Source organism: Dendropsophus ebraccatus, chromosome 10, assembly GCF_027789765.1.
Source record: "Dendropsophus ebraccatus isolate aDenEbr1 chromosome 10, aDenEbr1.pat, whole genome shotgun sequence".
NCBI lineage: Eukaryota > Metazoa > Chordata > Amphibia > Anura > Hylidae > Dendropsophus > Dendropsophus ebraccatus.
In genome coordinates this window covers 71,480,606-71,507,991 of record NC_091463.1, presented here as the reverse complement: position 1 = coordinate 71,507,991, position 27,386 = coordinate 71,480,606, and the positions used below count along the sequence as shown (strand labels likewise).

The following is a 27,386-nucleotide window of genomic DNA, read 5'->3' as shown; positions in this document are numbered from 1 at the left end:
GTCTATGGGCGGAATAGGGGAAATATCTGTCAGCTGAGCCAAACATACAAGTCTATGGGGAGAATGGGAAAATATCTGTGGCCAAGCATATAAGTCTATGGGGTTAAATGGGAATAATATCTGTCAGCTGAGCCAAGCATACAACTCTATGAAGGGAATGGGGGAAATATCTGTCAGCAGAGCGAAGCATACAAGCTTATGGGGGAAATGGAGGAAATATCTGTGGCAAAGCCAAGCATACAAGTCTATGGGGGGAATAGGGGAAATATCTGTCAGCAGAGCCAAGCATACAAGTCTATGGGGGAATAAGGGAAATATCTGTCAGAAGAGCCAAACATACAAGTCTGTGAGGGGGAAATATATGGTGGTAGGGGTATCAGGAGACATATCTGAGGCAAAGCCAAGCATAAAGGTGTATGGGGGGGTATCAGGATAGATATCTGTTGGGTGAGCCAAGCCTATAGGTGTATGGGAGAATGGAAGTGTTCAACTGACAGCAATCTGAGAAGTATGACCGGCTTCAGATACTTTTCAGACGCTTTTGATGTATTTTTATAGTTTTGCTATGTGTATATATCATACAAGACTCTTTAGCTCAGTTATTACCCTATTGAAAGTGATTGCTTTCTATAACTCTGAGATACGCTGAATTGTCCTACATTTTCGGGTGTATTCAGCAGCTGTTAGCTGGATAGCCAGCACTGTGTATTCCAGACATTTCCTGAGATTGACTTTTTGGCTTCATGTAAATGGAAATTTACGAATTTAGGACTGAATTGTTCTTTAGCCATAGACTCTATATAAACACATAAATGCAACTGAAGGAAACACTAAAGGGCTTAGCTACAACAACAAATAAATTTCACGTCAGGAGGAGATGGCAGTAAAAGTAACTGGACTAAGCAAATCAGCAGACACAAAATAATTGGATGTGTGTGCTCCATCCAGCAACTTCAATGATGTAAAGAAGTTACAGGATTAGAAAAACATCCCCTCCCCTTCCTTCTTACAGAACATTGCCACACCTGTCTATAGGTTGTGTCTGTGATTGCAGCCCAGCTCCTGTAAGGTAAATACGACTGAGCTGCAATACCAGACCGAACCAGTAAATAAAGGTGGAGCTATAATTAGAAACATACATCTATATTTTTCCTGTCCTATACAGCGCTTTTAAATACCAAGATTATAGCTGAAATCAGAGCATAGTTAAAGATTTTTGACTCTTATTTAGTGTGTTCTGCTATCGTATGCATGGCACAGGCTGAACTTAAAAGTCAATTTATTGGAGTCAGACACTGGCTTGAAGGGAAAGCTACGTTCAGAAGTTGACATCAGAGAGCTACTTTGCATATCCTCCTTCCCAGAATTCCCGGTGGAGCATGAATAGCCTATAAGTCTCCACGTATCTTTACGATGCTTTCCTCAAGGAGAAACATTATATTTTTGGTCCCAGAAAGGGCCGGGCACTATCAGCTGAACTCTGTATATCAATCAAGGAAAATCAAAGAGGCGTGGCAGGCGGTGACACTTCTGTAGCTCAGTACCGCCTCCTTGACACTTGAATAGGGAAGAAAAATGTGATTTTAAGAGTTGTAGGAACCCTATCAGCTACTAGACAGTTACCACTTGCTTCATTGCCCTATCACCTATCCAAAATAGTTTGCAGCTCATAGGATGCTGATAGACTATCTTTAAGCATGAAACTAGCAAAGGTGGATGCTAGGGTCCTTTCTCTGTGTGGCAACCTAGTCACTTTCTTGAACCTCAAGGTTAACACCTTACAAAATCTGTCACTGTGAACCACTTCCAGATCAGTGGTGAAATCCACTGCTAATCCTAAAGTTAGGGTCTCCATGGATACACATAATTGTCATTGGATCCAATGGGGGTGGCGCAAGTTATGGTCTCATTGCATCTCTGAATCCGTTGAGAACCAAACTTCCGGATTAGCAGTGCTTGTTGCCGTTGATGCGGCCTATCGTGACAGGTCCTCTTTAAAGGGGTCCCAATATAGAAAGAGAAAGAATATGGCACTCACTCTTCTAGTTGCAATTCTTCCAAAGTCTTTATTTCATTCATAAATAAAAAGATTGTAGAAATGTCTATGAGAGGGCGCTTGAGCAGTGGTGAAAGCAACGTCCGTTTCATGCGTTATAACTTTATCCGGCTGTGACACTTCTGTAGCTCAGTACCGCCTCCTTGACACTTGAATAGGGAAGAAAAATGTGATTTTAAGAGTTGTAGGAACCCTATCAGCTACTAGACAGTTACCCCTTGCTTCATTGCCCTATCACCTATCCAAAATAGTTTGCAGCTCATAGGATGCTATAGAGCTGATAGACTATCTTTAAAGGGGTATTCCAGGTTATTTTGATATTAATTCTACTGATTTCTCTTGTAATATAATTAATATATCTCATTGGTTTCTATAATAAATTTTGTCTCTTTCTCTCTATTTTTATGTAAGTCACGTGTTTCTGTGACGTCACCGAACCGGAAGTGTGGGGACTTCCCCGACTCGGCCGGCCTCTTGGTGTTTATGTAGTTAGAAAGCTAGCAGAGCTTTACAAACGGCCTCCCTGCGCACGGGAGGTCACATGACACCCTGTTCCCGGGCGGCCTGTCAGTGTGAAGGAGGTCGCATCCACCTCCTGTATAATCACTAAAACCCTCCACCCCCTGCCAGTATAATCATCCCGATGTCTCCCCCGCCCCCCTCCATCCTGTGTATACAGTCCTTTTCAAAGATCTCTCACCCCATCCCCCGGTCTCGGCACCTCTTGCACTCAGCTGACAGGCTCTCTCTCTCTCTCTCGCTGTGTGTGAAGCAGGAGAGATTTCTTTCCTGCTCCGTACACAGTGCCTGTCAATTGCCCCGATAAAACTCAGCTGCCAGGAACTGTGTACGGAGCAGGAAAGAAATCTCTCCTGCTTCACACACAGCGAGAGAGAGAGAGAGAGAGAGCCTGTCAGCTGAGTGCAAGAGGTGCCGAGACCGGGGGATGGGGTGAGAGATCTTTGAAAAGGACTGTATACACAGGATGGAGGGGGCCGGGGGAGACATCGGGAGGATTATACTGGCAGGGGGTGGAGGGTTTTAGTGATTATACAGGAGGTGGATGCGACCTCCTTCACACTGACAGGCCGCCCGGGAACAGGGTGTCATGTGACCTCCCGTGTGCAGGGAGGCCGTTTGTAAAGCTCTGCTAGCTTTCTAACTACATAAACACCAAGAGGCCGGCCGAGTCGGGGAAGTCCCCACACTTCCGGTTCGGTGACGTCACAGAAACACGTGACTTACATAAAAATAGAGAGAAAGAGACAAAATTTATTATAGAAACCAATGAGATATATTAATTATATTACAAGAGAAATCAGTAGAATTAATATCAAAATAACCTGGAATACCCCTTTAAGCATGAAACTAGTCCAACGCAAAGGTGGATGCTAGGGTCCTTTCTCTGTGTGGCAACCTAGTCACTTTCTTGAACCTCAAGGTTAACACCTTACAAAATCTGTCACTGTGAACCACTTCCAGATCAGTGGTCAAATCCACTGCTAATCCTAAAGTTAGGGTCTCCATGGATACACATAATTGTCATTGGATCCAATGGGGGTGGCGCAAGTTATGGTCTCATTGCATCTCTGAATCCGTTGAGAACCAAACTTCCGGATTAGCAGTGCTTGTTGCCGTTGATGCGGCCTATCGTGACAGGTCCTCTTTAAAGGGGTCCCAATATAGAAAGAGAAAGAATATGGCACTCACTCTTCTAGTTGCAATTCTTCCAAAGTCTTTATTTCATTCATAAATAAAAAGATTGTAGAAATGTCTATGAGAGGGCGCTTGAGCAGTGGTGAAAGCAACGTCCGTTTCATGCGTTATAACTTTATCCGGCTGCCGGATGAAGTGCTAACGCACGAAACGGATGTTGCTGCCACCAGCACTCAAGCGCCCTGTTATAGACATGTTTAAAATCTTTTTATTTGTAAATGAAATAAAGACTTTGGAAGATTTGCAACTAGAAGAGTGAGTGCCATATTTTTTTTCTTTCTATATTGGGACTATGTATATTCTATCGGCTATATATTGAGCACCACCAATGTTGCTAATATTGTCTAAAAAGTTCAGACTCTACTCCCCCTGTACAGAGTTAGTAGTAACAGATCCTTTCTGATGGACACTTTAAAGCGGTATTCTGAATTAAAACTCATCCCTTATAAGTTTTAGATCACAGGGGGAATGTCCGACCACAGGGATCCCTTGCAATCTTGGGAACGGAGCCCCATGTCTTTGTTTTTAATGAAGTGGCAAGTCATGTATGTGTACTGCCTCTCCATTCATTATCTGTGGAGCTGCCAGAGATAGCCGAGTACAGTGTTTGGCAGTCCCTGGGAGGTCCATAGACGAATGGAATGGCGACATTCCATTCTAATTCCTCAAGGGTTGGGAGAGTCACCCAAAAGCCTATTTGGTTCAGCATAGTAGATGAGTACTGCCTAATGTCTTTAGGGAAAGCATTCACTTCATCCTCTATCTTTGCCCTTAAACACAAGGGGAAACTTCTGTATTTAATAGAGTATAAGAGGAGATTCCAGGAAGACAAGGTCCAGAGTTGTTGGAACTGAGAAGAGTAAGAGGTCTCTAGTAAAATGCTTTTTTATGTCCTGTTCCTCGAATGCTTTAAGCATGCGTGATTTTTACAAGACTCAATAGACATACTTGAGAATGACTGTCATGCCTTTTCCCCCACTGGTGGCTACAGGCGTTTCTAATTAAAAATAAATAACTGCGGTTAATATATAGCGAGTGACTCTACGGTTTATTTTATTGGCTAAGAAATTTGTGGATGTTAAGACTATAGAGAATCACAGCAGTGGAGGAGTGGAAACATGGCATCAAATCTAGAGAGTTACCCAGAAAGATGTACGACCAACACTGATGCTGAGCTATGGGAATTCCATACAGCTCTGCCTCTCACATCTGCTTTCCTCTAATATACAGATGATGAGGGCGGTGGTGCTGGGAAATCGGATAACATCATGGAAAGCCTGGAGAAGAGCATGCATCCTGAGCTGGTGAAGGTATCAGCTTTTATGACTTGGAATTGCGTATCTGAGCTAAAGCAGTTGTTATAACACAGTGTGTGCCTGGAAAACAATTTTCCTATATTACTTGTGGTCTCAGTGTAGAGGGTGACGGTTTATATTTCTATAGAGGCTTTTCCATTTCCCATTTTATGTCAACAACATTATTATAAACTGGAATTTGTAAAAGTATACTGCATGGTAAAAAAAAAAGCTTAAAAACATTAAGAAAATATTCTTCCAGGTTTGCAATAGTGTTGTGCTGAGACGGTGGCATCTAGGTGGTTAGGCAATGTATGGGTCCTTTGTTAGCTATTCCACACCCCCCCCACACACACACAGAACATGAATGACTGTTGCAGGATGCCAAGTAGTGAAGATGGCAGCTAGTAAAGGCCCCCTAGTCCTCAATGCCAAAAGTAGCCACAGAGTTCTTTATCCGCTTCAGCCCTGCAATTTTCAACATGAACACTGGTGGCGTCTGAGGGGCCCTTGTCACCCCTTACTGTTGCCACTCAACAAAGGTACCATAAAAAGTGCAACTTGACCGGTAAAGAACACGTCCTCATACATCTATGTTGAAAAATAAAAAAAATTATGGCTTAGAAGGCAAGGATGAAAAAATAAAAAGGCCATAGCCGAAATTTGCTACAGAGCGAAGGGGTTAAAGACAGTTTTATAATGATGAGATATGTGATTACGTGTTTCTCTCAGAACCTTGATAGTACATTGTCTGTTACCAACAAAACAAAAAGTCACATGCTGATGTCATCCTATTTGATATATTTCCTTTGTAGTATGGAAGAGAGACGGAACATCTGAATAAGTTGAGCAGAAGTGAAGGACGACAAAACCTGTTCTCTTTTGACTCGGATGTGCAGGTGATGTTCTCATTTACAGTTGTGCAATGATATTAAATTATTTCGAGTTCTAGAGCCGAATAGTTTTTTTTTAAACCCAGTTCGATGCTGTAAGTTCCTACAAAGTGAGACCCAGAAATGGAATTGTATTGTTTAAAACATACTTTATAGGTTAATTATGCTAATAAGGTAGTTTGATGCACTGCTGATGGAACTACCACCCCCAGTGCACTGATATGTCCCGGTTGGCCTGCGCAGTGCAGTAAACTGCCTTATTTGCCTAGGTATTTAACTGCAAACTGCATGAAAACTGTGCCGAATGTAAAGAAACTTACCTTCATCCTCTGCGCCCCGTGCGCAATAGGGAGATGTCAGCAGGTTAGTTGTATTTCAGGGATGGGTTATCTTTGGTCCTCCAACTGTTGCATATCCACAATTCCCATTGTGCCTGGACAACCAAAGCCTTTGACTGTCCAGGCGTGATGGGAATTGTAGTTTTGCAAAAGTGGAGGTCCAAAGGGTTTCCATCCCTGGTGTAGATAAACTCATGGCTTTATCTATAGAAACTTGAATATTTTTTTTTTTTTTATTGGATGTGTGCTCCCTCACTGTGTGATAGCAAGGAAAAGATCAGGGAGTGACGTGATGAATTCATCTACAATCAGATATTTCCAGCATCTTCACGTTTGCACTTGTGTATTGGCTGAGGCTTTTTTTCTTCTGCTTTCTCAGAGACTGGACTTTTCTGGTATCGAGCCAGACATACGTCCATTTGAAGAGAAAAGCAGACGTCATTTCTTAGTCAAATGCCAGGAACTGAGCTTTAATATACTGGGGAATGTGACGGAAAATGCTGAAGGACCCTTGACAAATGTAAGTGTCCACAATGTCCAAGTTAGAAAACCTTTCTGCCAAAAAGCATTGGCCGGCCCTCTATAATGAATATGCTAATGTGCCCCATAACTATTATTTTACTTCCTCCTCTTGTAGTCAGTAATGCGCTTCACATTCTCTATATATCTCTTTGTTGTCAGGTTGAGCCATTTTTTGTCAGTTTATCGTTGTTTGATGTTAAAAGTAATTGCAAGATTTCTGCGGACTTCCATGTGGACCTCAACCCTCCGGCTGTAAGAGAAATGTTGAACAATCTTCCATCAGAGATGACTAATGGTAGTCCTAGAAAGTCCTACAATGAGAATCTCATCCGTGGCATCCCAGAATCTCAGTTCCAGTTCATAAAGGAGGTGAAGAATGTTCAGTGCCTATCTATCTATCTATCTATCTATCTATCTATCTATCTATCTATCTGTGTGTACGCTGGGGGGAGTATGTACGGTAAGCCCCTGCACCTGTAGGTTGCTGTTGCACTTTTTGTTTGTTGTCTATCTATCTATCTATCTATCTATCTATCTATCTATCTATCTATCTTTCAATCTCTATATCTACAATTAATGGATCTATTTATCATCCAACTATTATTAAAGGGGAACTCCAGGTAGAGATTAAAAAAATAAAACTTCTGCAGAAGCATATAGCATTACTTACCTGTCTTATTCCCGTTTTGAAACTACCAAAAATCCATATGTTTGGGGGGGATGGGGTTTTTGTTCTGTATTGTATTTCTGTCCTTCCTGATTGCGCAGATCCCAGAATGCAATGCTTTCCCTCAGCTGATTATCACAGTCCTCCACCCATCACAATTAGTAAAATTAGTGCTGCACCAGCTTCTGGCCATTCAGAGATGGTGAATCACTCAGGGGATTGGGTAATCCAGCCAAGCCTCCTGGGACATCATGCCCTGCCCCCTGTCTGCATCATCAACCTGTCCTCAGCAAATACAGACAATGTGAGACAGAAGCATGGAATATTTGTCTCCTAAGGGGGAGAGCAGAAGGAGCAGGGGACAATGTAAATTGGCACAGGGGCCATTTTTTTCATTTCTTTGATTTCTATCAGCTACCAGTGTGGCAGAACCGTACAGATACGGTAATACATTGTATAGACACATCTATATAACTTTTAATGTACTTTTAATAGAATTTTTTTTTCTTATCCGGAGTTCCCCTTTAATGTATGTAGCTAGCTTTCTTTCTAGTATCTATGATGCTGGTTTCACACAGGGCAGTTTTTGTTTCCTTTCTTTTACCCATCACTTTAAATCCACTTCTGGTTTTGGCTCAAAAACTGCAATGACAGTTTAGAAAAAAACAAACAAAAAAAATCTGCCATGCGTGAAACCAGCATGAACCTATATTGTCTGATTCTTTAAATCACCTTTTTTTTTTAATACAGGGAATATTTTCAGTGACAAATCCACATCCTGAGGTTTTCCTGGTGGCACGTATTGAGAAAGTCTTACAGGGGAATATTACACATTGTGCAGAGCCGTACATCAAAAACTCTGATCCAGCAAAGGTACTCTCTCTCTCTCTCTCTCTCTCTCTCTCGTGTTAATTTTTTTCATTTTGAAAATTGTTGTTAAAGTGAAGTTTCCCTTTTGTTGCCCTCAGGTCATCATTTCTCTGTGTGTTCACCTATAGTTTCCTGCCATTGTAGTTAATAATTTCCTCCTATTTAATTGCCCACTTTATTCTAAATGAAAATCTTCCTGTTTAGCCCACCGCGTCCCAGTAGTTTACACGCTTACAGGGAAGCAATGAAAAGAGATCAAGTCTAAATTAAGCAGAGCACATTGTCTACAGGCCAAGTAACCTGGACACCAATCCTGTCAATGGAACTACAGCATGAAAATGCCAAAATAATATATATTTATTGTACTGTTGGTTGTATCTTATTGCATATGAATTGTATATAGGGCCCTATGGAATATATATGTAGTATTTTTCATGGGGGATGGAAAAAACTGTATAAAGTACACTGGAAGCAGGTGTAGATTTGGTACACTGGACAGAGGGTCACGCGCACGGGCAGCCGGATTCACAGTGTGCCTCTTAGTGAATTCGGCCGGCGAAAAGCGGTTGGGTCCTAATTTAAGACCAGCATACGAGTACGCCAGTCTTGATAAATCCCCCCCCCCCAATTCTTTTACTTTGTATCATATCTGGAAGACTGATATTCTGTTCCTTTGTCTTTATTGAAGTTCTTTGCAGCTTATATTTTCCTTCTATATTCTTATCTTCAGACGGCACAGAAAGTGCACAAGGTGGCAAGACAGGTGTGCAGCCGCTTGGGTCAGTACAGAATGCCATTTGCTTGGGCTGCAAGGTTCGTCTTGTTTTTGTTGGACTCTTCAGAATTGTTGCCGATTTTTTGCCTCATTTATTGCTTTAATGCATTGTCATGATGGTATTGTTTGATTTTTAGGCCGGTGTTCAAGGACACTCAGGGGACGCTGGATGTTGATGGGAAATTTTCTCCATTATACAAACAGGATAGCGGTAAACTTTCTAACGATGACCTTCTCAAGCTACTGGCGGAGTACAGGAAGTATGTGAGAATTACTTATCTCTTGTATAGTCATTTTAGGGTGGTCATATGTGCATTTTACTACTTATTATTGGCAAGGCTATTGTTTATATGTTAGAGACCATGTTCAGTCATTTTGATTGAGGTAAAGGAAGATCTTTCAGGTCTTATACCGTCCTGTGAGAACTCAGTATAAGTTGTGGTTGTGTGTTGGTTTACTCAGTAGTTTTATATAAGAAGTTATGAAATGTCATACTGAAAGTCCTACTTCCTGCACCCATACATAGTGGTTGACGGCTATGCATAGATTTAAACTCATATAAAAAAGTGTCATAGTGTGTGGGCAGGGGAAGCAAGACTTATAGAGGAGAATCAATTTTGGCATTAAAGTCACCACTGTACTGTTTGCACTGCAGTTTGCATAAAATGTGCTAATGTTTGCCCTGTTATCTACAATGCCAGTTAAAAAAGGGGGGTGAGGCTTGGCACAAAGAGTGGGGCCTAGGTGCCCGCCAAATTTATTATAACTTTATTAAGCCTCTATGTGAAAGTATCAAATGATAGAAAATAGTATAGATATAATAATGGTGTGTATACCCAGAGAGATTTATCTGACAGATTATTGAAGCCAAAGCCAGGAATGGATCTGAGAAGAGGACAAATCTCAGTCTTTCCTTTATGACCTGTTCCCTGTTTATAGTCTATTCCTGGTTTTACTTTCAATAATCTGTCAGATAAATCTGTCTGTGTAAACACACCCTTAGTTTGGATTCTCCCTCGGATAGGCTAGTGTAGGAGACCTAACAGATCTGCTTTAATAGCTTACCAGCAGAAATGAGGTGCAGCCCTATATCAGGGGTAGCCTTGGCTAAAATATACCTTTCTTTTGAATTTTGTTATATTAGTGGACTTTCTATCTACTTGTTGTTTGTTTTACTGAAAAATAAAAAAAATCTAAGGTAAAAAAAACTAACTTTTTCATGATTTTTAAAGAGGAACTGTCAATTCTAGATGATTCTCAGAGGTTAAGGGTCAGGGAGGCTGTGCTGTGCCTCAGGTTGCAGCCTCCTTTCTCCCTGCTAGGCTGGATGATGTGCATGGTTCGAGCTTTGTATGTCATTTAAAGCAGTGAGGGGTGGGGGAGTGAGGAGGCTGCATCTTGAGGCTCAGCACAGCCTGACCCATTGGCTCTCAGCATGATCTAGAGACAGTTTGCCTCTCCCTTTTTTGTAATTCTACAACTAATTTAAAGGGAACCTGTCACCCCCCGTGCCGGGGTGACAGGCTCCCGACCCCCCGTTAGAGCCCCCTATACTCACCTAATCCCGCCGGGTCCCGCTTCTGGATCCGGTCGGGTCACGGAGATCTCAGCCGCTGCAGCCCGGCGCGTGCGCTGAGAGATGAGTCCAACACCCATAGAGAATGACAGGAGAGTCCAGCGCTCCGTCATTCTCTATGAGCGTTGGACTCATCTGAGGAGCGCGCGCGCCGGGCTGCAGCGGCTGAGATCTCCGCTACCCGACCATCTCCAGAAGCGGGACCCGGCGGGATTAGGTGAGTATAGGGGGCTCTAACGGGGGGTCGGGAGCCTGTCACCCCGGCACGGGGGGTGACAGGTTCCCTTTAATGCTTTCTAATAATGTTTACTCTTCACAGACCAGAAAAGACAAAGCTCCAAATAATACCAGGACACCTGGATGTTACTATAGACTGCGTGCCACTCGACTTTGCAAGTATGATGTTCACCATAAGATGATTATGTGTCTTAAGATGATTAAGTATGTCTCTTACCTTCCTCCTCTGTGCCATTCCGATGCAGTTAGTCTATTGCTCCACGGTCCGGTGAGACCACTAGGAGAACTCGGGTGCTTGTCTTCTAGGCCCTGAGATTGAGCTAAAATATAGATAAAAAAAATATTAAAATATAGATGAAATGCTAATGCAAAATGGATCGGAATATGTAAGATATGACTCTCTATAGATTTCAATGAATCATTTCCATCCGCTAAGCATTTTGTAAATACATGCATACTTTATAAACGCATGTGTACAGGCCAATAGATTAACATTAGCTCTGTAATATGGTCCAAAAAAAAAAAAAAAGTAGTACAGACGCATGTGAACATGGATTTATGCTCAGTACCAGGCCCTTATTTGCAACTATGTTTAACTAAAGTATATATTTCTTTCATTAAAAAAATAAAAAAATTCTCTTTTCATGTGACCTCTGGTAAAGTTCATGGATTTCCCATGTTTCATCCTATGTAAAACATATGTTGATTATTCAGAAAGCAACAGTGTAAATGGCAACAAGGATATTATCCTCTCTGGGGATCACAGCCATAAGAACGGCAGAAACAAGGCCATGAATGTTTTATGAGAAAACAGAATTAGTTGGAGTTTGTTCTACAAAGGCTGAAACAAAACAAACCTGGGCCGTGAAGCCTTTATGTGCTCTTTTATTATAGCCTAATAATATATCATTAAGAGTATGAGGCCTCTGGATTATGGAGATACAGGGCTGACATGGCTTTCTCCTATCACCCTGCCTTATAATTATAATTATAGTTATCAAGTTTGTGTGGTTTTTGTAAATTAATCAAATTACCATAAATAATTGAGAACATTCTGTGACTTTTACTAATAATTTAATACCAGGAAAGTCTGAAACTTGGTAACTTTTTACCCGGATTTACAGAGATCCCTTTTTTTTCGGAAATAAGTGGTAAAATGACATATCTGAGTACCCCAGCAAGTCATGGTTATATCCAGAATGTGTCCGCCATATTGGAAGGCACCAAGGGCAAGTTTTTTCAATGGTAAGGTGTTCATATAGAATATCAGAGAAGACCAGAATTGTCTTAGAAATCAATTTCAATTTCCACAATCAGAATGTTCCCTGACACACAATGTTCAATGTGTTGTCTATGGTGCTGAACACAGAGAAGAAACCGAACACAAAGTAACTTTTTTTGTTTAAAACTTTGAACCAAATCTAATTGTGGCAAGCGATTTCTGAGACAGTTGTTTTCTTCTTTCATATGTGACCACCTTCCCATAGAAAAAATTGCCCTTGTCCATCATGGTGGTTTTCAAAATGGCGGCCGTGTTCTGGACATAGCCTATAAGATAGGCCCCCTTGCCCACTACTTGCTGGGGTATTCAGATATGTCATTCTCCCTTTTTTGTGAAATAAAAATGTGTCCTTAGACTTTTGATTCACCCCATGTATTGTTCTGTAGTTATATCCTCCCCAGACATCACTGGATCAGAAGTTCCAACAATAACATCAACTGTGCCCTGGGGAGTCTATTGAACCCTGTCACGTTCTGCCATGGTGACCATCAATTTGACAAGAAGAATAGCGCAGCAGTCATATCCGGTGGAACTGGATGTACTGTAATTGTGATGGCGATTGTAGTGTGAATGGAGTCTAATATTATAGGATTATTGTTCACTACCACTATATCCCAACTCTCAGTTACAGTTTCTTCATGTATATGTGAATGCAATGTGTAATAGTTCTCTCTGATTATTCCATCATTTTCTCCACCAGATTGGGTGACGTCTTCCTATATACCAATTAAACCATTTGACAAAGAGAACCAAAAAATTGCTGTGGAAGTTGAGGAATTTGTTCCTGAAGTGACAAAGTATTGCTACCCTTTCACTAGCTACAGAAACCATCTCTATGTATATCCGTTACACTTAAAATATGATAGCCAAAAGGCATTTGCTAAGGTAAGGGGATGATTCAGTTTTGTCCTCTATGGTTGTGTATTGGACTTTCCTCTAATGTATTGTGGTTGTGTGTGTTTTTTTTAATCTTAGGCCAGGAATATTGCAGTCAAGATTGAATTTCGAGACATCGATGAGCCTGATGCACCCGCCCTCAAGGTTGGTTGGTATATGTTTTCCAGGCTAGGGATATACACATGTATACATGTATAACTCCAGATTTATTCACAGCAATAAAAGACATGTATGAATTCTGCACTGTATCTACATGTGCTGTTCTTCAGCCTGTATAAGCTATTTCTGCCTTTGCAACCAATTCTTTCCTGATGCGTCTAAAATCTACACAGTCACCATGGTTACAGACTACACACAAACTATGTGTAGTCTGACCCTGAAGTTACTATATCTTCTCTTCTGACTCTTCTGACATGTGTCACCTATTTTTTGCTCTTATAAACTCAGTAGGTTAGCAAGAAAAAAGACAGGTGAAAGGTAATAACAGACTAGAACTACACAAGGATTATAGGTAAACTTTTGCCTTGGAGATACATAGGTCTGCATAGGAACTTCTGACACATAACTATAGAAATTTTTAATCAACACTTTTTATTTGCATTTAAATAATAAAAAAGATTGCAAAGGTGGACATAGGAGATCCAACATTAAAGCCTGTACCAGTGTAACGACTGGAGTCATGGATCCACTGGACCGTCACTAGCGATGGCGTAAGCCGCACCAGGGAGCGGAGTCTAAGGGGCCGCTAGTCTTCACCAGAGCCCACCGCAAGGTGGGATGGACCTGCTGTGGCAGGCGACCCCCAGGCCGCTACCCCTGGCTTGGCTTGCTAGTGACGGCGGACGAGGTGTAGCAGGAACAGTAGGCAAGCAGGCAGACAAGCAGGTAGGCAGCTGGATACAGGGAACCGCAGGTGGCAGAAACAATGTGCAGGAACAATGGGTAGGAACAACAGGTAGCTGGGACAGAACACACTAGGAAGCATGCAGAGGCTCCAACACCTGTGGTGGGGCAGGGCTGCAATTTGTAGGAGAGCCTCAGAGCAGCAGCCAATTAAAGGCACTCTGACCCTTTAAATTATAGCAGAGCCGGCGCGCGCACTCCCTAGAAGACAGGGACGCGCCCGTTGAGTTGACAGGGAGCTGGAGGAGGAGGAGCCCCGGAACAGAGCAGGAGATGGGGCAGCAGTGGCGCGGTGAGAGGTATGTGCCGCGGCCGCGGATGTGACAACCAGCCGCCCCCAAACAGCTGTTTGTAGAGGTACTCATGCCACGTCCGGTTCGGGGGTCGGCCTTTTTCCTGGTGACAGTATTTCGAAGTATTTCGTTTATTGCTGTGGCTGGACGAGGAGTCAATCTGGCGTAGCCTAGAGCATCTTTGCCCTAGGCCTGTGTCGCCTCTCTCCCCGCCTCCCTTCACTTTCAGCATGCCCCTGGGTTGGATGGAGGTGCAGGAAGTGGTGTATTCTCTCCAGTCTGACACAGTGCTCTCTGCTGCCACCTCTGTCCATGACAGAAACTGTCCAGAGCAGTGGCAAATCCCCATAGAAAACCTCTCCTGCTTTAGACAGTTCCTGTCAGGGACAGTGGTGGCAGCAGAGAGCACTGTGTCAGACTGGAAAGAATCCGCTACTTCCTGCAGGACATACAGCAGCTAAAGGTTTTCAAATAGAAGTAGTTTACAGATCTAAATAACTTACTCACACCAGTTGATTTGAAATGTGTGACTGTATAATGCATGTAATAATAGTCACATTGGTGTGGAAGATACCCAAGTTGCATTATGCTTATGTTTTATGTTCCTTTATGTTTTATGTTTCTTGGCTCTTGGCTCATACATAGGATATAAGCTGTAGGAAATGCATTTTTGTCAGTGTAACATAATGACTTCTTGTTGGCCGCAGTGTATATATGGGAAGCCCGGGGGACCTGTATTCACCACATCGGCCTATGCTGTGGTCCTGCACCATAACCAGAGCCCAGAGTTCTATGATGAGGTCAGTATTCTTGTACTATAGCAGTGATCTCTACTGCCCATCCCTTAAAACAGACATGATAACATATCAATATATGACAAACTTTTTTTTTCAGATAAAAATCGAGCTTCCTTTACATCTTCAGCAGAAGCACCATTTGTTGTTCACTTTTTTTCACGTGAGCTGTGACATCAATTCTAAAGGGAGCAGTAAGAAGCATGAGAATGCTGAAACCCCAGGTACAAGGCAAAGGGAAAGATTAGTGTGAGGACCTTAAAAGTCCTTGGTTTATCACTCTGGTGTATCACTATGCATGTATGGTGTGTGTGCCGAGTCTGGCAGTCAGGGAAGGGTGGGGCATGGTAGACTTGGAGCTGGCCTAGGTTTTTCTGGCTGGTTTACAGCTCTCATGTCTTTCAATAAGATCAGTGTAAGTGAGAGGGAGGGCGCTTTACTTAAAGGGGTTGTCCGGAGGTCAGCCTTTTTTAATATATTGCTGCTGGTGCATATAAAACAATAAGCATGTTTTCCTTGAATGTCCACGCTCCCTTGGTCTCTTCTGGTGTCGCCAGTGTCAACCACTGACTGCAGAGCCTCCACTTCTGAGACAAACACGTCTTGAGAGTGACAGCCCGCTCAGCCAGTCATTGGCTGCAAGCCTGGCCTAGACGAGTTTGTCCCTGAAGTTGAATTTCTGCAGTCAGCGGGGGACACCATTGACACCAGAGGAGTACACCAAGGGAGCGTGGACATGCAAGGATAACATGTTTATTGTTTTATATGCACCAGGAGCAACCCCGGACAACCCCTATAAGACTTGTCTATAAATGCATCTTGGTAGTCCCCCCCCTCCCCCATAGTTTTTCCTCTTTTTTATTTAAGCTTATGTAATTGGTTCAAAAAGCTGCACCATATGTGACCACATCCTAGTGAATACATGTTTTCTGTTTTATTTATCCTTCGCTCAAAACACACAGAATCTGACAAATCTTGAATGAGAAACAGAAGAGACAATTGCCTAAAGTAGAGTCTTCCAGTTATTCCTGATGGCCTATCCTGGAGGACTTTGACTTTTGTTGAAAGAGGTTGTCCAGCAAAAACTAGTAAATCTACAATGCTGTGATGAAGAATACAGCGCTGTTATTTCCCCCACGGCCCCGGCAGCATCACTGATTCGTAATTTATGCTGGACAACCCCTTTAAGTACTGGCACCTCACTAAACAAATGTGTTAAGCATACAGCATGTGCCGATCAGTATTATTGTTCCAAAAACATCTTTAGGCCTGGTTCACACTATGTATGACACGGCCGTTCTGTGACATGGCCGTGTCACAGAACGGCCGGTGTCAGAAAAGTTCATCCTGACCGGTACTGCAGTACTGACCAGATGAACTTAATTTCTTTTAAAATTGGAATGCGGGCGCATACGGGTGTGCCTGCATTCCAGTTCATCATAGCCGACATTGTTAAGTGTGGCTGGAGCTGCACTCTCCATTGTGTGCTCTGTCAGTCTTGCGCCGCTGCTATTCAATGAATAGCGGCCACACAAAACTGATATGTGTATACACTGCAGCTGGGATTCCATCACAATCAGTGCAATGTATTTTTTCATTTAATAACCGCCGTAACTGGCATTTTTTTCTTTTTGCAGAAATCAGTAGTATAAACAATTTTAAGAAACTCTATAATAGGTTTTATTAGGCAAAAAAGCCTCTTTCTGTACTCAAAAACAATCTCCCGGCCTCCCCCCTCACTTCTTATCTGTGCATTATCAGGCAAATCCGTCTTCATTACAGAGAAGCCAGTGAAGACGGGTTCTGCTGTCTCCATTATATCCTATGTAGGGGGGAGGGGCCGAGGGAGATAAGGGAGCAGGAAGAGAAGACAAGAAGGTCAGCTTTTTGTAGACTGTCTGGGCACCTAAAATACTGGATTCAGAGGTCAGAAAGGTCAGTGCTTATCTAGGAACTTGCTGAGAGAAGACTGCAGGGTGTTGTGCTGTGCAGAACTGCTCCGTGCTCACTCACTCCTCTCTGCCCCCCCCTCTCCATAGACCATAATGGACACAGGAATCCTGCTTCTTCTGAAGTGAGGGGGGACCTAATAAAACAGCTTTTTCAGTACAGAAGGAAACTCTTTTGGTAAATAAAACCTATTACAGAGGTTTTTTTTTTTAAATCGCTTGTACTATAGAGATGTATTGTTTTCAGAAAAATGACCCTAAAATGACAGTTACGCTTTTATAAATATGTTGTGTGAACTTAGCCTTAATATGAGCTGTGTAAATAGTGCCAAATGTATAGCAGTCCACCATGTCAGGAGTGCTGTCACTACCACCTTCATATATCTTGATACAGTTCTCCAATAATTTCTTATTGTTCATAGTTGGGTACAGCTGGGTCCGCTTACTGAAGGAAGGCAGGCCTAGTACATGTGACCAGCAGCTGCCCGTCGCTGCCAATCTTACCTCTGGGTATCTGGGACAGACTGAGACAGACACCAAAAAGGTACAGGATAGTAATGGATGGATGAATATGAGAGACAGACAGGCATATTGTAATCTTGACAATGTTTTGTGCAATTCTAGAGCAATGATATCAAATGGGTCGATGGAGCAAAACCACTATTCAAAATCGGAAGTCACCTGGAATCCACTGTATATACACAAGTAGGTGTCACAATGAGGCCTGTGGATAATAAACACTATGTACATGTCCTTATAACAATATTTTTACCACTGAGAAGATTCAAAATACAGTTAATTCACCTTTACATGCAGAAAATCTATTGTATAACCTTTACAGCTTATACAATAGAGCTGTCAATCACTGAGTAGCACCGCCCACTTGACTACTTAGCCCAGAATAATCACATATTTACATGAATAAATGACAAGTTACCCTGGAACTTTTTACACAAAACTATATATCAGACTGCTCGTCTCCTCCGTCTCTATGACATGGTGCCTGCAGATAGAACTGTGATTCCAGTGTCACAGGTTTGTCATTCCTTTACTGAGGGAATTTGTTAAATCAGAGCAGCACCAAGGAGTTCGAAATTCCCATGCCTACCATACCAGCACCATGAGCAGAAAAATATGTGGCCTTTCAATGTCATCTACCCTGTGACTCCCAAAAACATTTCTGCTTCATGCTTTACGGCAAGACTCATGGACATAGATGGCAATACGCAAAAACAAGACAGACTCTACTCCCTTGAGATGAATGTAAAACATTACTAAGCGTGCTCTGTCACCTTTGAAGAGATCATTCCACAGGGAGCTGCTATTGTCTCCTCTATCTACTGGTGTCACATGTCGCTGCAATACCGTACAGATCACTTTACAGCAGCCTCCTCTTATCACTACAGACAGAACAGGAAATCTCAACTTAGTTTTAGCCCCAATGGTGAGAATGAAAACTGCAAGATTACAGGACTATTCTATAATATACTGTAGATAGAAAAATTTGAAAAAAAAAAGTCACCAAAAATTCTTTGAAAATATGTTTAACATAAAAACATTTTTTAAAGAATCATTTTTTGATGACACATTCCCTTTAAATCATTGTTAGCCAGTCACACAACTTTCCCATGTAGAGTCTTGTAAAGGCTGTGCAGATGATCACCGATCTCGCTCATTTGCATGTGTATGCTGTGCTAGTCTGACTGTGTAAAAGTGCCCTAATATAGGTGTTAAAAATTCTTTCAAATCAATTAATTCCAGAAAGTGGCAGAGATTTGTAATTTACTTCTATTAAAAAATATCTTGAGTCTTCCAGTATTTATCAGCTGCTGCATGTCCTACAGGAATGTGTGTATTCTTTCCAGTCTGGAGAGCAGGAGCGGTTTTCTATGGGGATTTGCTGCTGCTCTGGACAGTTCCTGACATGGACAGTGGTGGCAGCAGAGAGCACTGGGTCAGACTCGAGAGAAAACCCCACTTCCTGCAGGACATACAGCAGCTAATAAGTACTGGAGACTTGATATTTTTTTAATAGAAGTAAATTACAAATCTCTGGCACATTCTTGCACCAGATGATTTGAAAGATTTTTTTTTTTTGCTGCACTACCCCTTTAAACATTATATCTTCTTGTTGTATTATTAATATATTATTACTGACCCATTGCTTTATTTTAGGATTTACATCTGTACAATTTCTTTGAGTACTGCCAGAAAACCCTGTCCAGCTCAAAAGACATTCCCGGGGAGCTTGTAAAATATTTAAAGGTACAAATTATTTTTTAATTCTTTTCCAATCTGTGTCCTGCCACAAAGAACTTTGACAGCCACTGTGATTGATTTATAAAGAGGGGGCGGGATCTGAATAATATAGTAATACCATCATTCATTGATGATGCAGCCATTGTATTCTATGGGCATAGTGGTAAGGAAGTGCCACAGCTACACTCACCGGCCACTTTATTAGGTACACCTGTCCAACTGCACGTTACCACTTAAAGGAGAAGTCCGGCGAAAATTATTTTTTTATATGTTATTACTTATGGAAAGTTATACAATTTTCTAATGTACATTAATTATGGGAAATGCTCATATACTGCTATTTCCCTTAATTTAGTGTATCAGGAAGTGTTAGAATTATCTCTGAAGCAGTGACGTCACGACCAACGGTGTAATTCCTATGGAGTGTCCAGCAGGGGGCGCTCTATATATAGAAGTCAATGAGTACCATTGACTTCTATATATAGTGCGCCCCTGCTGGACACTCCATAGGAATTACAGTGTATGTAATGTAATGTAATGCACTGTACTGTTGTGACTTTATGAATACATTTATGGAATACTTTGGGGAGCAAGTGTCCTTGCTCCCCAAAGTATCCCATAAATGTATTCAATGAATACATTTGCAGGGCACCGAGCAGGGAGGGAGAGAGGTGCCATCTACCTCCCCCCTCCTTGATCGGTGCTGGGAACATATACAAAGCACTACTCCCCCATTATCTGCAGATAATGCCAGATATGCCTATCACATCGCCGCCGCCGCCGCTGCCGCCGCTCACACAGGGGCTGCTATTCATGCCCCCCCCCGCTCCCCCTCCTCCTCCTCCTCCTCCCGGCATCAAACTTACGATCGCGCTGCTGATTCCCCGCCGCCCGCGCCGCTCCTAACTACCCGCCCGCCCGCCCCGTTCCTGGCCGCCGCTCTCTGCTCATTCCGGCCGCGTCAGCCCGCCCCCACCCCGGCCGGGGACACCAGGAAGCGCCGTGCTCCCGGCCGGGGTGGGGGTGGGCTGACGCGGCCGGCATGAGTAGAGAGCGGCGGCCAGGAACGGGGCGGGCGAGCGAGTGGGCGGGTAGTTAGAAGCGGCGCGGGCGGCGGGGAATCAGCGTCGCGATGAATAGCAGCCCCTGTGTGAGCGGCGGCGCGGGCGGTGATAGAGATAGCAAAAGGTACTACTCCCCCATTATCTGCAGATAATGGGGGAGTAGTACTTTGTATATGTTCCCAGCACCGAGCAGGGAGGGGGGAGGTAGATGGCACCTCTCTCCCTCCCTGCTCGGTGCCCTGCAAATGTATTCATTGAATACATTTATGGGATACTTTGGGGAGCAAGGACACTTGCTCCCCAAAGTATTCCATAAATGTATTCATAAAGTCACAACAGTACAGTGCATTACATTACATTACATACACTGTAATTCCTATGGAGTGTCCAGCAGGGGCGCACTATATATAGAAGTCAATGGTACTCATTGACTTCTATATATAGAGCGCCCCCTGCTGGACACTCCATAGGAATTACACCGTTGGTCGTGACGTCACTGCTTCTGAGATAATTCTAACACTTCCTGATACACTAAATTAAGGGAAATAGCAGTATATGAGCATTTCCCATAATTAATGTACATTAGAAAATTGTATAACTTTCCATAAGTAATAACATATAAAAAAATAATTTTCGCCGGACTTCTCCTTTAATTTCTAATCAGCCAATCACATGGCGGCAACTCAGTGCATTTAGGCATGTAGACATGGTCAAGACAATCTCCTGCAGTTCAAACCGAGCATCAGTATGGGGAAGAAAGGTGATTTGAGGGCCTTTGAACGTGGCATGGTTGTTGGTGCCAGAAGGGCTGGTCTGAGTATTTCAGAAACTGCTGATCTACTGGGATTTTCACGCACAACCATCTCTAGGGTTTACAGAGAATGGTCCGAAAAAGAAAAAACATGCAGTGAGCGGCAGTTCTGTGGGCGGAAATGCCTTGTTGATGCCAGAGGTCAGAGGAGAATGGGCAGACTGGTTCGAGCTGATAGAAAGGCAACAGTGACTCAAATAGCCAACCGTTACAACCAAGGTAGGCAGAAGAGCATCTCTGAACGCACAGTACGTTGAACTTTGAGGCAGATGGGCTACAGCAGCAGAAGACCACCCGTTACTAGCATGGTGTACCTAATAAAGTGGCCGGTGAGTGTATATCACGATGGCAGAAAAGAAATGTACTGTGCACTAAGCACATATCAGAAGGAGAAGATAGGTTTAACATGGATTTGGTAACATTTTATATAAACAGAGACTAGAAGGATTTGATGGTCCTTTCTTAATAGCCTAAAGTGCAACAAATTGGCTGTGTGTATTAGTCATTAGCGCAGCCCACTTATTTGTGTGGTTAAAAAACACAATATTATATTGCATGTTCCAGTCAGACAATTGAATTGCAAGAGGTGAACTCAGAAGTTTACATTCTCTTTCTTGTGTAATAGACTGGACATGACATTGAGTAGATACACATCAGTGGTTGCAAAGATTGTCCTGATTGATTTTCATGTTTGAACATACTCTCTATCAGTCAGATGGATCGTTGCCGCCATCTAGTGGAATCCTGTATGTATTACACCACTAATATTTTTTGTCAATTCCTTGCAGTGTCTGCATGCCATGGAGGTCCATGTCATGGTACAATTTTTACCTGTGATTCTCATGCAACTCTTTCAAGTTTTGACCTCACTTTCCACCGAAGATGAAGTAGCTTTAAATTGTACTTTGTAAGTGTTTGTTCCTTATGAATATAATAGTTGTGTTTCACATTAGATGTTATGTTAGAATATGTTTATTTTAGTCTAAGTATTTCAGATTCCTTGCTGTGTAGGTTGAAACAACCCATAACCCACATCAATGGGCTTAAAGGGTAAATTCAAATTATATAAACAAATTATAACACACCCTCTGCTGCCACTAATGGCAGAGTTGGAAACTGCAGGGCCCAGCACAGTTACATGTTAACAGAAGCACTTCCCTGATGTCTATTCTGATGAAGTGAAGTTGTCTTTGTTACTGCAAGCATGGCAGAATAAATAATTCTTATTCATCAAATAACCCAGTTAAAGAGGACCTGTTGTCAGTCCAACAAATTTCTTTTTTAAATATCATTCTATAACCTCAGATCCTAGAGATATAGGGGCATGGATTTCCCCCCACTGGCAGGCCACATATATTTTGCAGCTTCTTGGCTTCTTTTATGTTAGTAATATTTACATATATAGGATATTAGTACATATAACGTGTGTCTCTCTAATTGCAAATCCTTTATCTAATGCTTACATTAAAGGGTGCTGCTCCATATTGTGTCCAAGTGCCATGAAGAAGGTTTAGATCATTACCTTCGCTCTTTCATAAAGGTAAGATGAAGCTTTGAAAAAAAAAGTTTATGGTTTCCATCTTTCATAACATAAATGTCATTCTTTACCCAAACTAAACTTTTCCATGTATATCAGTAATTATCTGTGTATAAAGCCTTTGCCAGTTACAGAATATACTATTACCTATAATGGCTGTGTATGCAGTCCTTATTGAACTGTATAAAAACTCCTATGTAAACATACAGCAAAATTATGGGAAAGAATAATACAGTATTATCTAAATCTCTCCCATAAATGTATCTAATAGCAGCTAAATGGTAGGAAATTTTTAATGAAGACGAAGAGTAAAGTTGCTTCAATTCATAGTTACAAATTAACAATTAAAAAAACAGTGTATAGGGGTCTGAAAACATTAATATACATATTACTGCTGCTGTTCTAATGCTGTTTGGCCCCTGGTGCTCTCTGTTGCTTCCTGTGACGTCCTTCTCATACAGGGACTCAGGTCACTGGCACATCACAGGAAGAAGTGTGGAGTATTTATAGAAAAAAAATCTGTATAGAAAACTCCTTTTATCCTGTAAGAACATCAGTGCCTTCTTGTGTCTTGTCTTTTTTTGTGTAGCCATAGTAACTATTATTTTGTTATGATCTTCGCAGTACGTCTTCAAAACAGAGAAGCAGCATTCTCCTCAGAGCAAGACTCTGCATGAGATTCTGGCCACCACATTGATTACAGTCCTGAAGCAGTCAGCTGATTTCCTGGCAATAAATAAGTTACTGAAGGTAATGTGATAGTGTCGGCTGTGTTATATAGTTATATAGTGTATGGCTGGGCTGCTTTTATACCATGGTTTAGGTGTTTTTGTGTGCACCAAGATGACTGAACCATTTCCTCTGCCATCACATGACCTAGTTGCTGGACCAAAAGGGTACAAAAACATCAGGGGGAAAAAAGCGCCATATACACAGCAATGATGTTTTTAAGATGACCAGAACATTCCCATTGAAGTCTATGGGAAAAAAAACACCACAGTTTGCAAAAGAAAGGCCACACCCTCAACATGCTGCATTTTGGAAAAGAGCCTCCAAAATGCCAGAAAGGAGAGAAAAACACTGCACCAAAAACACTCCATGTGTGTAAAGCAATAAAAAAAACATGGCTTTTTATACGTTTTTCCAATTTTAAGGCATTGTGAAGCCAGCCATTCTGATCTCTTGTGGAAGCCCTCATGTTATTTTCACTAGTTTAGAGTTATACTATTTGCTTCTTTAGGGCAACACTAAATTTTACCTTAAGGGGATCTGTCAGTAGGTTTATTCCACCTTAAATGAAGGCAGCATAAACTAGTGACAGAAATGCTGAACAGATCAGTGTATTACTTACCTCATTCCGTTCAGCTGTTCTCCTAATGTGCAGGAGAATAGGATGCATGCCACACGCCTCCCCCCGCCCTCCAGCTGCTGATTAACAGTTGCTGCCTATACACAGCATGGATAGATAACTGCCAATCAGCAGCTGGTGGGCGGAGTTTTCTGCTTCTCATGAATATCCAGGACTACTGGGCTCATACACATAATGGAGAGGACTACTTATTATCCATGTTATTCAGGAGGATATCTCAGAATCAGCTGCACAGAACAATGTAAGTGACACATCATTCTGTTCAGCTTCTCTGTAACTAGTTTATGCTACCCTGAGATAGGATAGCAGAAACCTACTGACAGAGTCCCTCTAAAAAGCTCTCTATATTGGTACCTGCTGGAAGGGGGATAACTATACTTACCTCCTTGGCTCACGCGTGCAGTCCCCACTCCGCTGCAGTGGTGTACTGCCTCAGCCACTGATCAGCCACTGCCTCCAGTGCCCCAATCCTCCCCAGCCAATTTGCCCCTTCTGATGAAAATCTGCAGAGCAGGCAGTCCGGAAGGTAGGTAGTACCGCCCCCAGTGCACCAAACTGTGTTATTAGCATAAGGATTGAATTTCAAACTGCACAGAAATGGTGGCAAAGAAACCTACCTTCATCCTCAGCGCACTGTGCACTATAGGGACATATCAGTAGGTTAGATGCGCCTATCCTGCCCATAGTTTTCCTTTAGGTCTTTTATCTAGTTGGATAGGGATGAGAGGAGTGGATAGACAGGGTAGTTGACCACCTAGAACTCCATCCAGCAACAAGCACAATTCAGTTGAAAAAACATTATTTTCAGGTGTCACTTGCTGGGGGTTCTGTTACCTTCTGTAGACCCTCTCCCAGTACTGCGATCCATGCAGGCTTCAGATCATTGCTTCAGTCTGAGGAGAACTTATTGATGATCAGGAGCCTCAGTCATTTTTGAGCAAGGTTCAAGGGTCGTAGAGATGAACTTACCTCTAACTCATTTGATCATATATTAAAATCTTTTATGTCTTTTATTGCTTTCGCCACTGTTTATTTGTTTGTGGGGACGTGGCTATCGTCATTCAGGCACAGGTAGATAAAAACGTAACCTCGAAGGAGGGCGAACTTGGTCTTTTTTCCGTGACCTAGATAATTTTATAATAGTGAATTCAGGATATCTTATCATAATCAGAAAATAGATATTTTATAAATCCCAGATTAAACATCAGCCAAATGGACACAAACAAATAGCTGATAACCTTGCTAGCAGAATGTTGACATTACATTCACAGATATGAGCTGGATTTAATTAATTCTGTGTAGATAAAGTGATGGTGCCTGGACCCTGTCACAGCCCAGTACACAGTCATTTGTTATAGATTGGATAGAATATATATTGATAGGGTGAGTAGGTGAGAGAGACCTTCAATACATGCATACATAGCCATTATAGTTTTTTTTTTTTTTGTTTTATTCATTTCTTTATATTCTTTGTTACTTGGGGCATTCTTCAATAATTTTTTAGACCTCTAGTTGTTATATAATATATATAGTGCACAATTGGTGTAAACTTGTGTATAAAGCAACTATTAGTTGTGTTTAAAGTGACTCTGTACCCACAATTTGACCCCCCCCAAACCACTTGTACCTTCGGATAGCTACTTTTAATCCAAGATCTGTCCTGGGGTCCGTTCGACAGGTGATGCAGTTATTGTCCTAAAAAACAACTTTTAAAATTGCAGCCCCATGCCTAACAGCCGAGGCTTAGAATATCTAAATGTCCTAACTTTGCACAACCTCTCCGTCCCTCCTCCCCACCCTCCTCATCATTAGGAATGCTCCAAGCAGATTGCCTCCTATTCATCAGCAGTGTCAGCACGGCACATGGGCTGGATCGTTAAGGCACCTGTGCAATGTTCACACAGGCAGGGGCGTAACTAGGATTCATGGGGCCCCATAGCAAAAAACTTTATGCCCCCCCCCCCCCCCATCCCAGCATACTCCTGGAAGGAACTCTGCCTCTGGTAACGTGTTGTGAGCCCTACATGTACACATGCACCCACATGGTCGCTAGTGTACTGTACCACCATCTCCCCCTCGTGTACCCTGTCATCGTCTTATCTTCTGCAGAACTACAACTCCTATTATGTGATGTAGTCCTGCATATTATCCCACACAACATGCTGGGAGATGTAGTTCTACAGCCTACCCTATACACCATGGTGGGAGATGTAGTCCTGTATATTACCACACATCATGCTGGGAGATGTAGTCCTGCATATTACCACACAAAAACACAGAAAAGTGCAACAGCTCACCGCAATGGCAAGATACAGACCCACTACAGACATAAAAATAGTTAAAAGCAGCCCTCCCCTCCCCCCCCCCCCCCCCCCCAACTGCCAAAAAAATTCCCACAAAAATAATGAGGCTCTTGGTTACCATTTGCAAACAGTGTAAACCACCCCAGCACGATAAGGTGGACTCATATCGAGGCGGACCCTACACTGTACTATGGCCTCTCCATGGCGTATATTACGCCTATTCTCTGGGCATGTAAGATCCGTCTTATACCTGCAAAAATAATTGCACCACCTGGGTGGAGTGCATACCACACACCATGCTGGGAGATGTAGTCCTGTATATTACCACACACCATGCTGGGAGATGTAGTCCTGTATATTACCACACACCATGCTGGGAGATGTAGTCCTGTATATTACCACACACCATGCTGGGAGATGTAGTCCTGTATATTACCACACACCATGCTGGGAGATGTAGTCCTGTATATTACCACACACCATGCTGGGAGATGTAGTCCTGTATATTACCACACACCATGCTGGGAGATGTAGTCCTGCATATTACCACACACCATGCTGGGAGATGTAGTCCTGTATATTACCACACACCATGCTGGGAGATGTAGTCCTGCATATTACCACACACCATGCTGGGAGATGTAGTCCTGTATATTACCACACACCATGCTGGGAGATGTGGTCCTGCATATTACCACACACCATGCTGGGAGATGTAGTCCTGTATATTACCAAACACTATGCTGGGAGATGTAGTCCTGCATATTACCACACAGCATGCTGAGAGATGTAGTCCTGCAAATTACCACACAGCATGCTGGGAGATGTAGTCCTGCATATTACCACACAGCATGCTGGGAGATGTAGTCCTGTATATTACCACACACTATGCGGGGAGATGTAGTCCTGTATATTACCCCACACCATGCTGGGAGTTGTAGTCCTTTATATTACCACACACCATGCTGGGAGATGTAGTC

The 27,386-nt window shown here is 42.5% G+C and overlaps 1 protein-coding gene across 3 annotated transcripts in view; it reads left to right on the top strand.

Moving 5' to 3' along the window:
* The window catches only part of DOCK11 (dedicator of cytokinesis 11), a 199,678-nt gene that overhangs the window by 44,444 nt on the left and 127,848 nt on the right, over positions 1–27,386 (top strand). For all 3 annotated transcript variants that reach the window (XM_069943237.1, XM_069943236.1, XM_069943239.1), the window contains exons 9-26: positions 5,003–5,082; positions 5,883–5,966; positions 6,678–6,818; positions 6,980–7,189; positions 8,238–8,360; positions 9,088–9,170; positions 9,270–9,392; positions 11,028–11,104; positions 12,928–13,112; positions 13,203–13,268; positions 15,028–15,120; positions 15,215–15,338; positions 17,486–17,607; positions 17,688–17,768; positions 19,239–19,328; positions 21,986–22,104; positions 22,668–22,737; positions 23,359–23,484. In XM_069943237.1, coding sequence (XP_069799338.1) covers positions 5,003–5,082; positions 5,883–5,966; positions 6,678–6,818; positions 6,980–7,189; positions 8,238–8,360; positions 9,088–9,170; positions 9,270–9,392; positions 11,028–11,104; positions 12,928–13,112; positions 13,203–13,268; positions 15,028–15,120; positions 15,215–15,338; positions 17,486–17,607; positions 17,688–17,768; positions 19,239–19,328; positions 21,986–22,104; positions 22,668–22,737; positions 23,359–23,484 — 1,997 coding nt within the window. The remainder of the gene's footprint in view (positions 1–5,002; positions 5,083–5,882; positions 5,967–6,677; positions 6,819–6,979; positions 7,190–8,237; positions 8,361–9,087; positions 9,171–9,269; positions 9,393–11,027; positions 11,105–12,927; positions 13,113–13,202; positions 13,269–15,027; positions 15,121–15,214; positions 15,339–17,485; positions 17,608–17,687; positions 17,769–19,238; positions 19,329–21,985; positions 22,105–22,667; positions 22,738–23,358; positions 23,485–27,386) is intronic.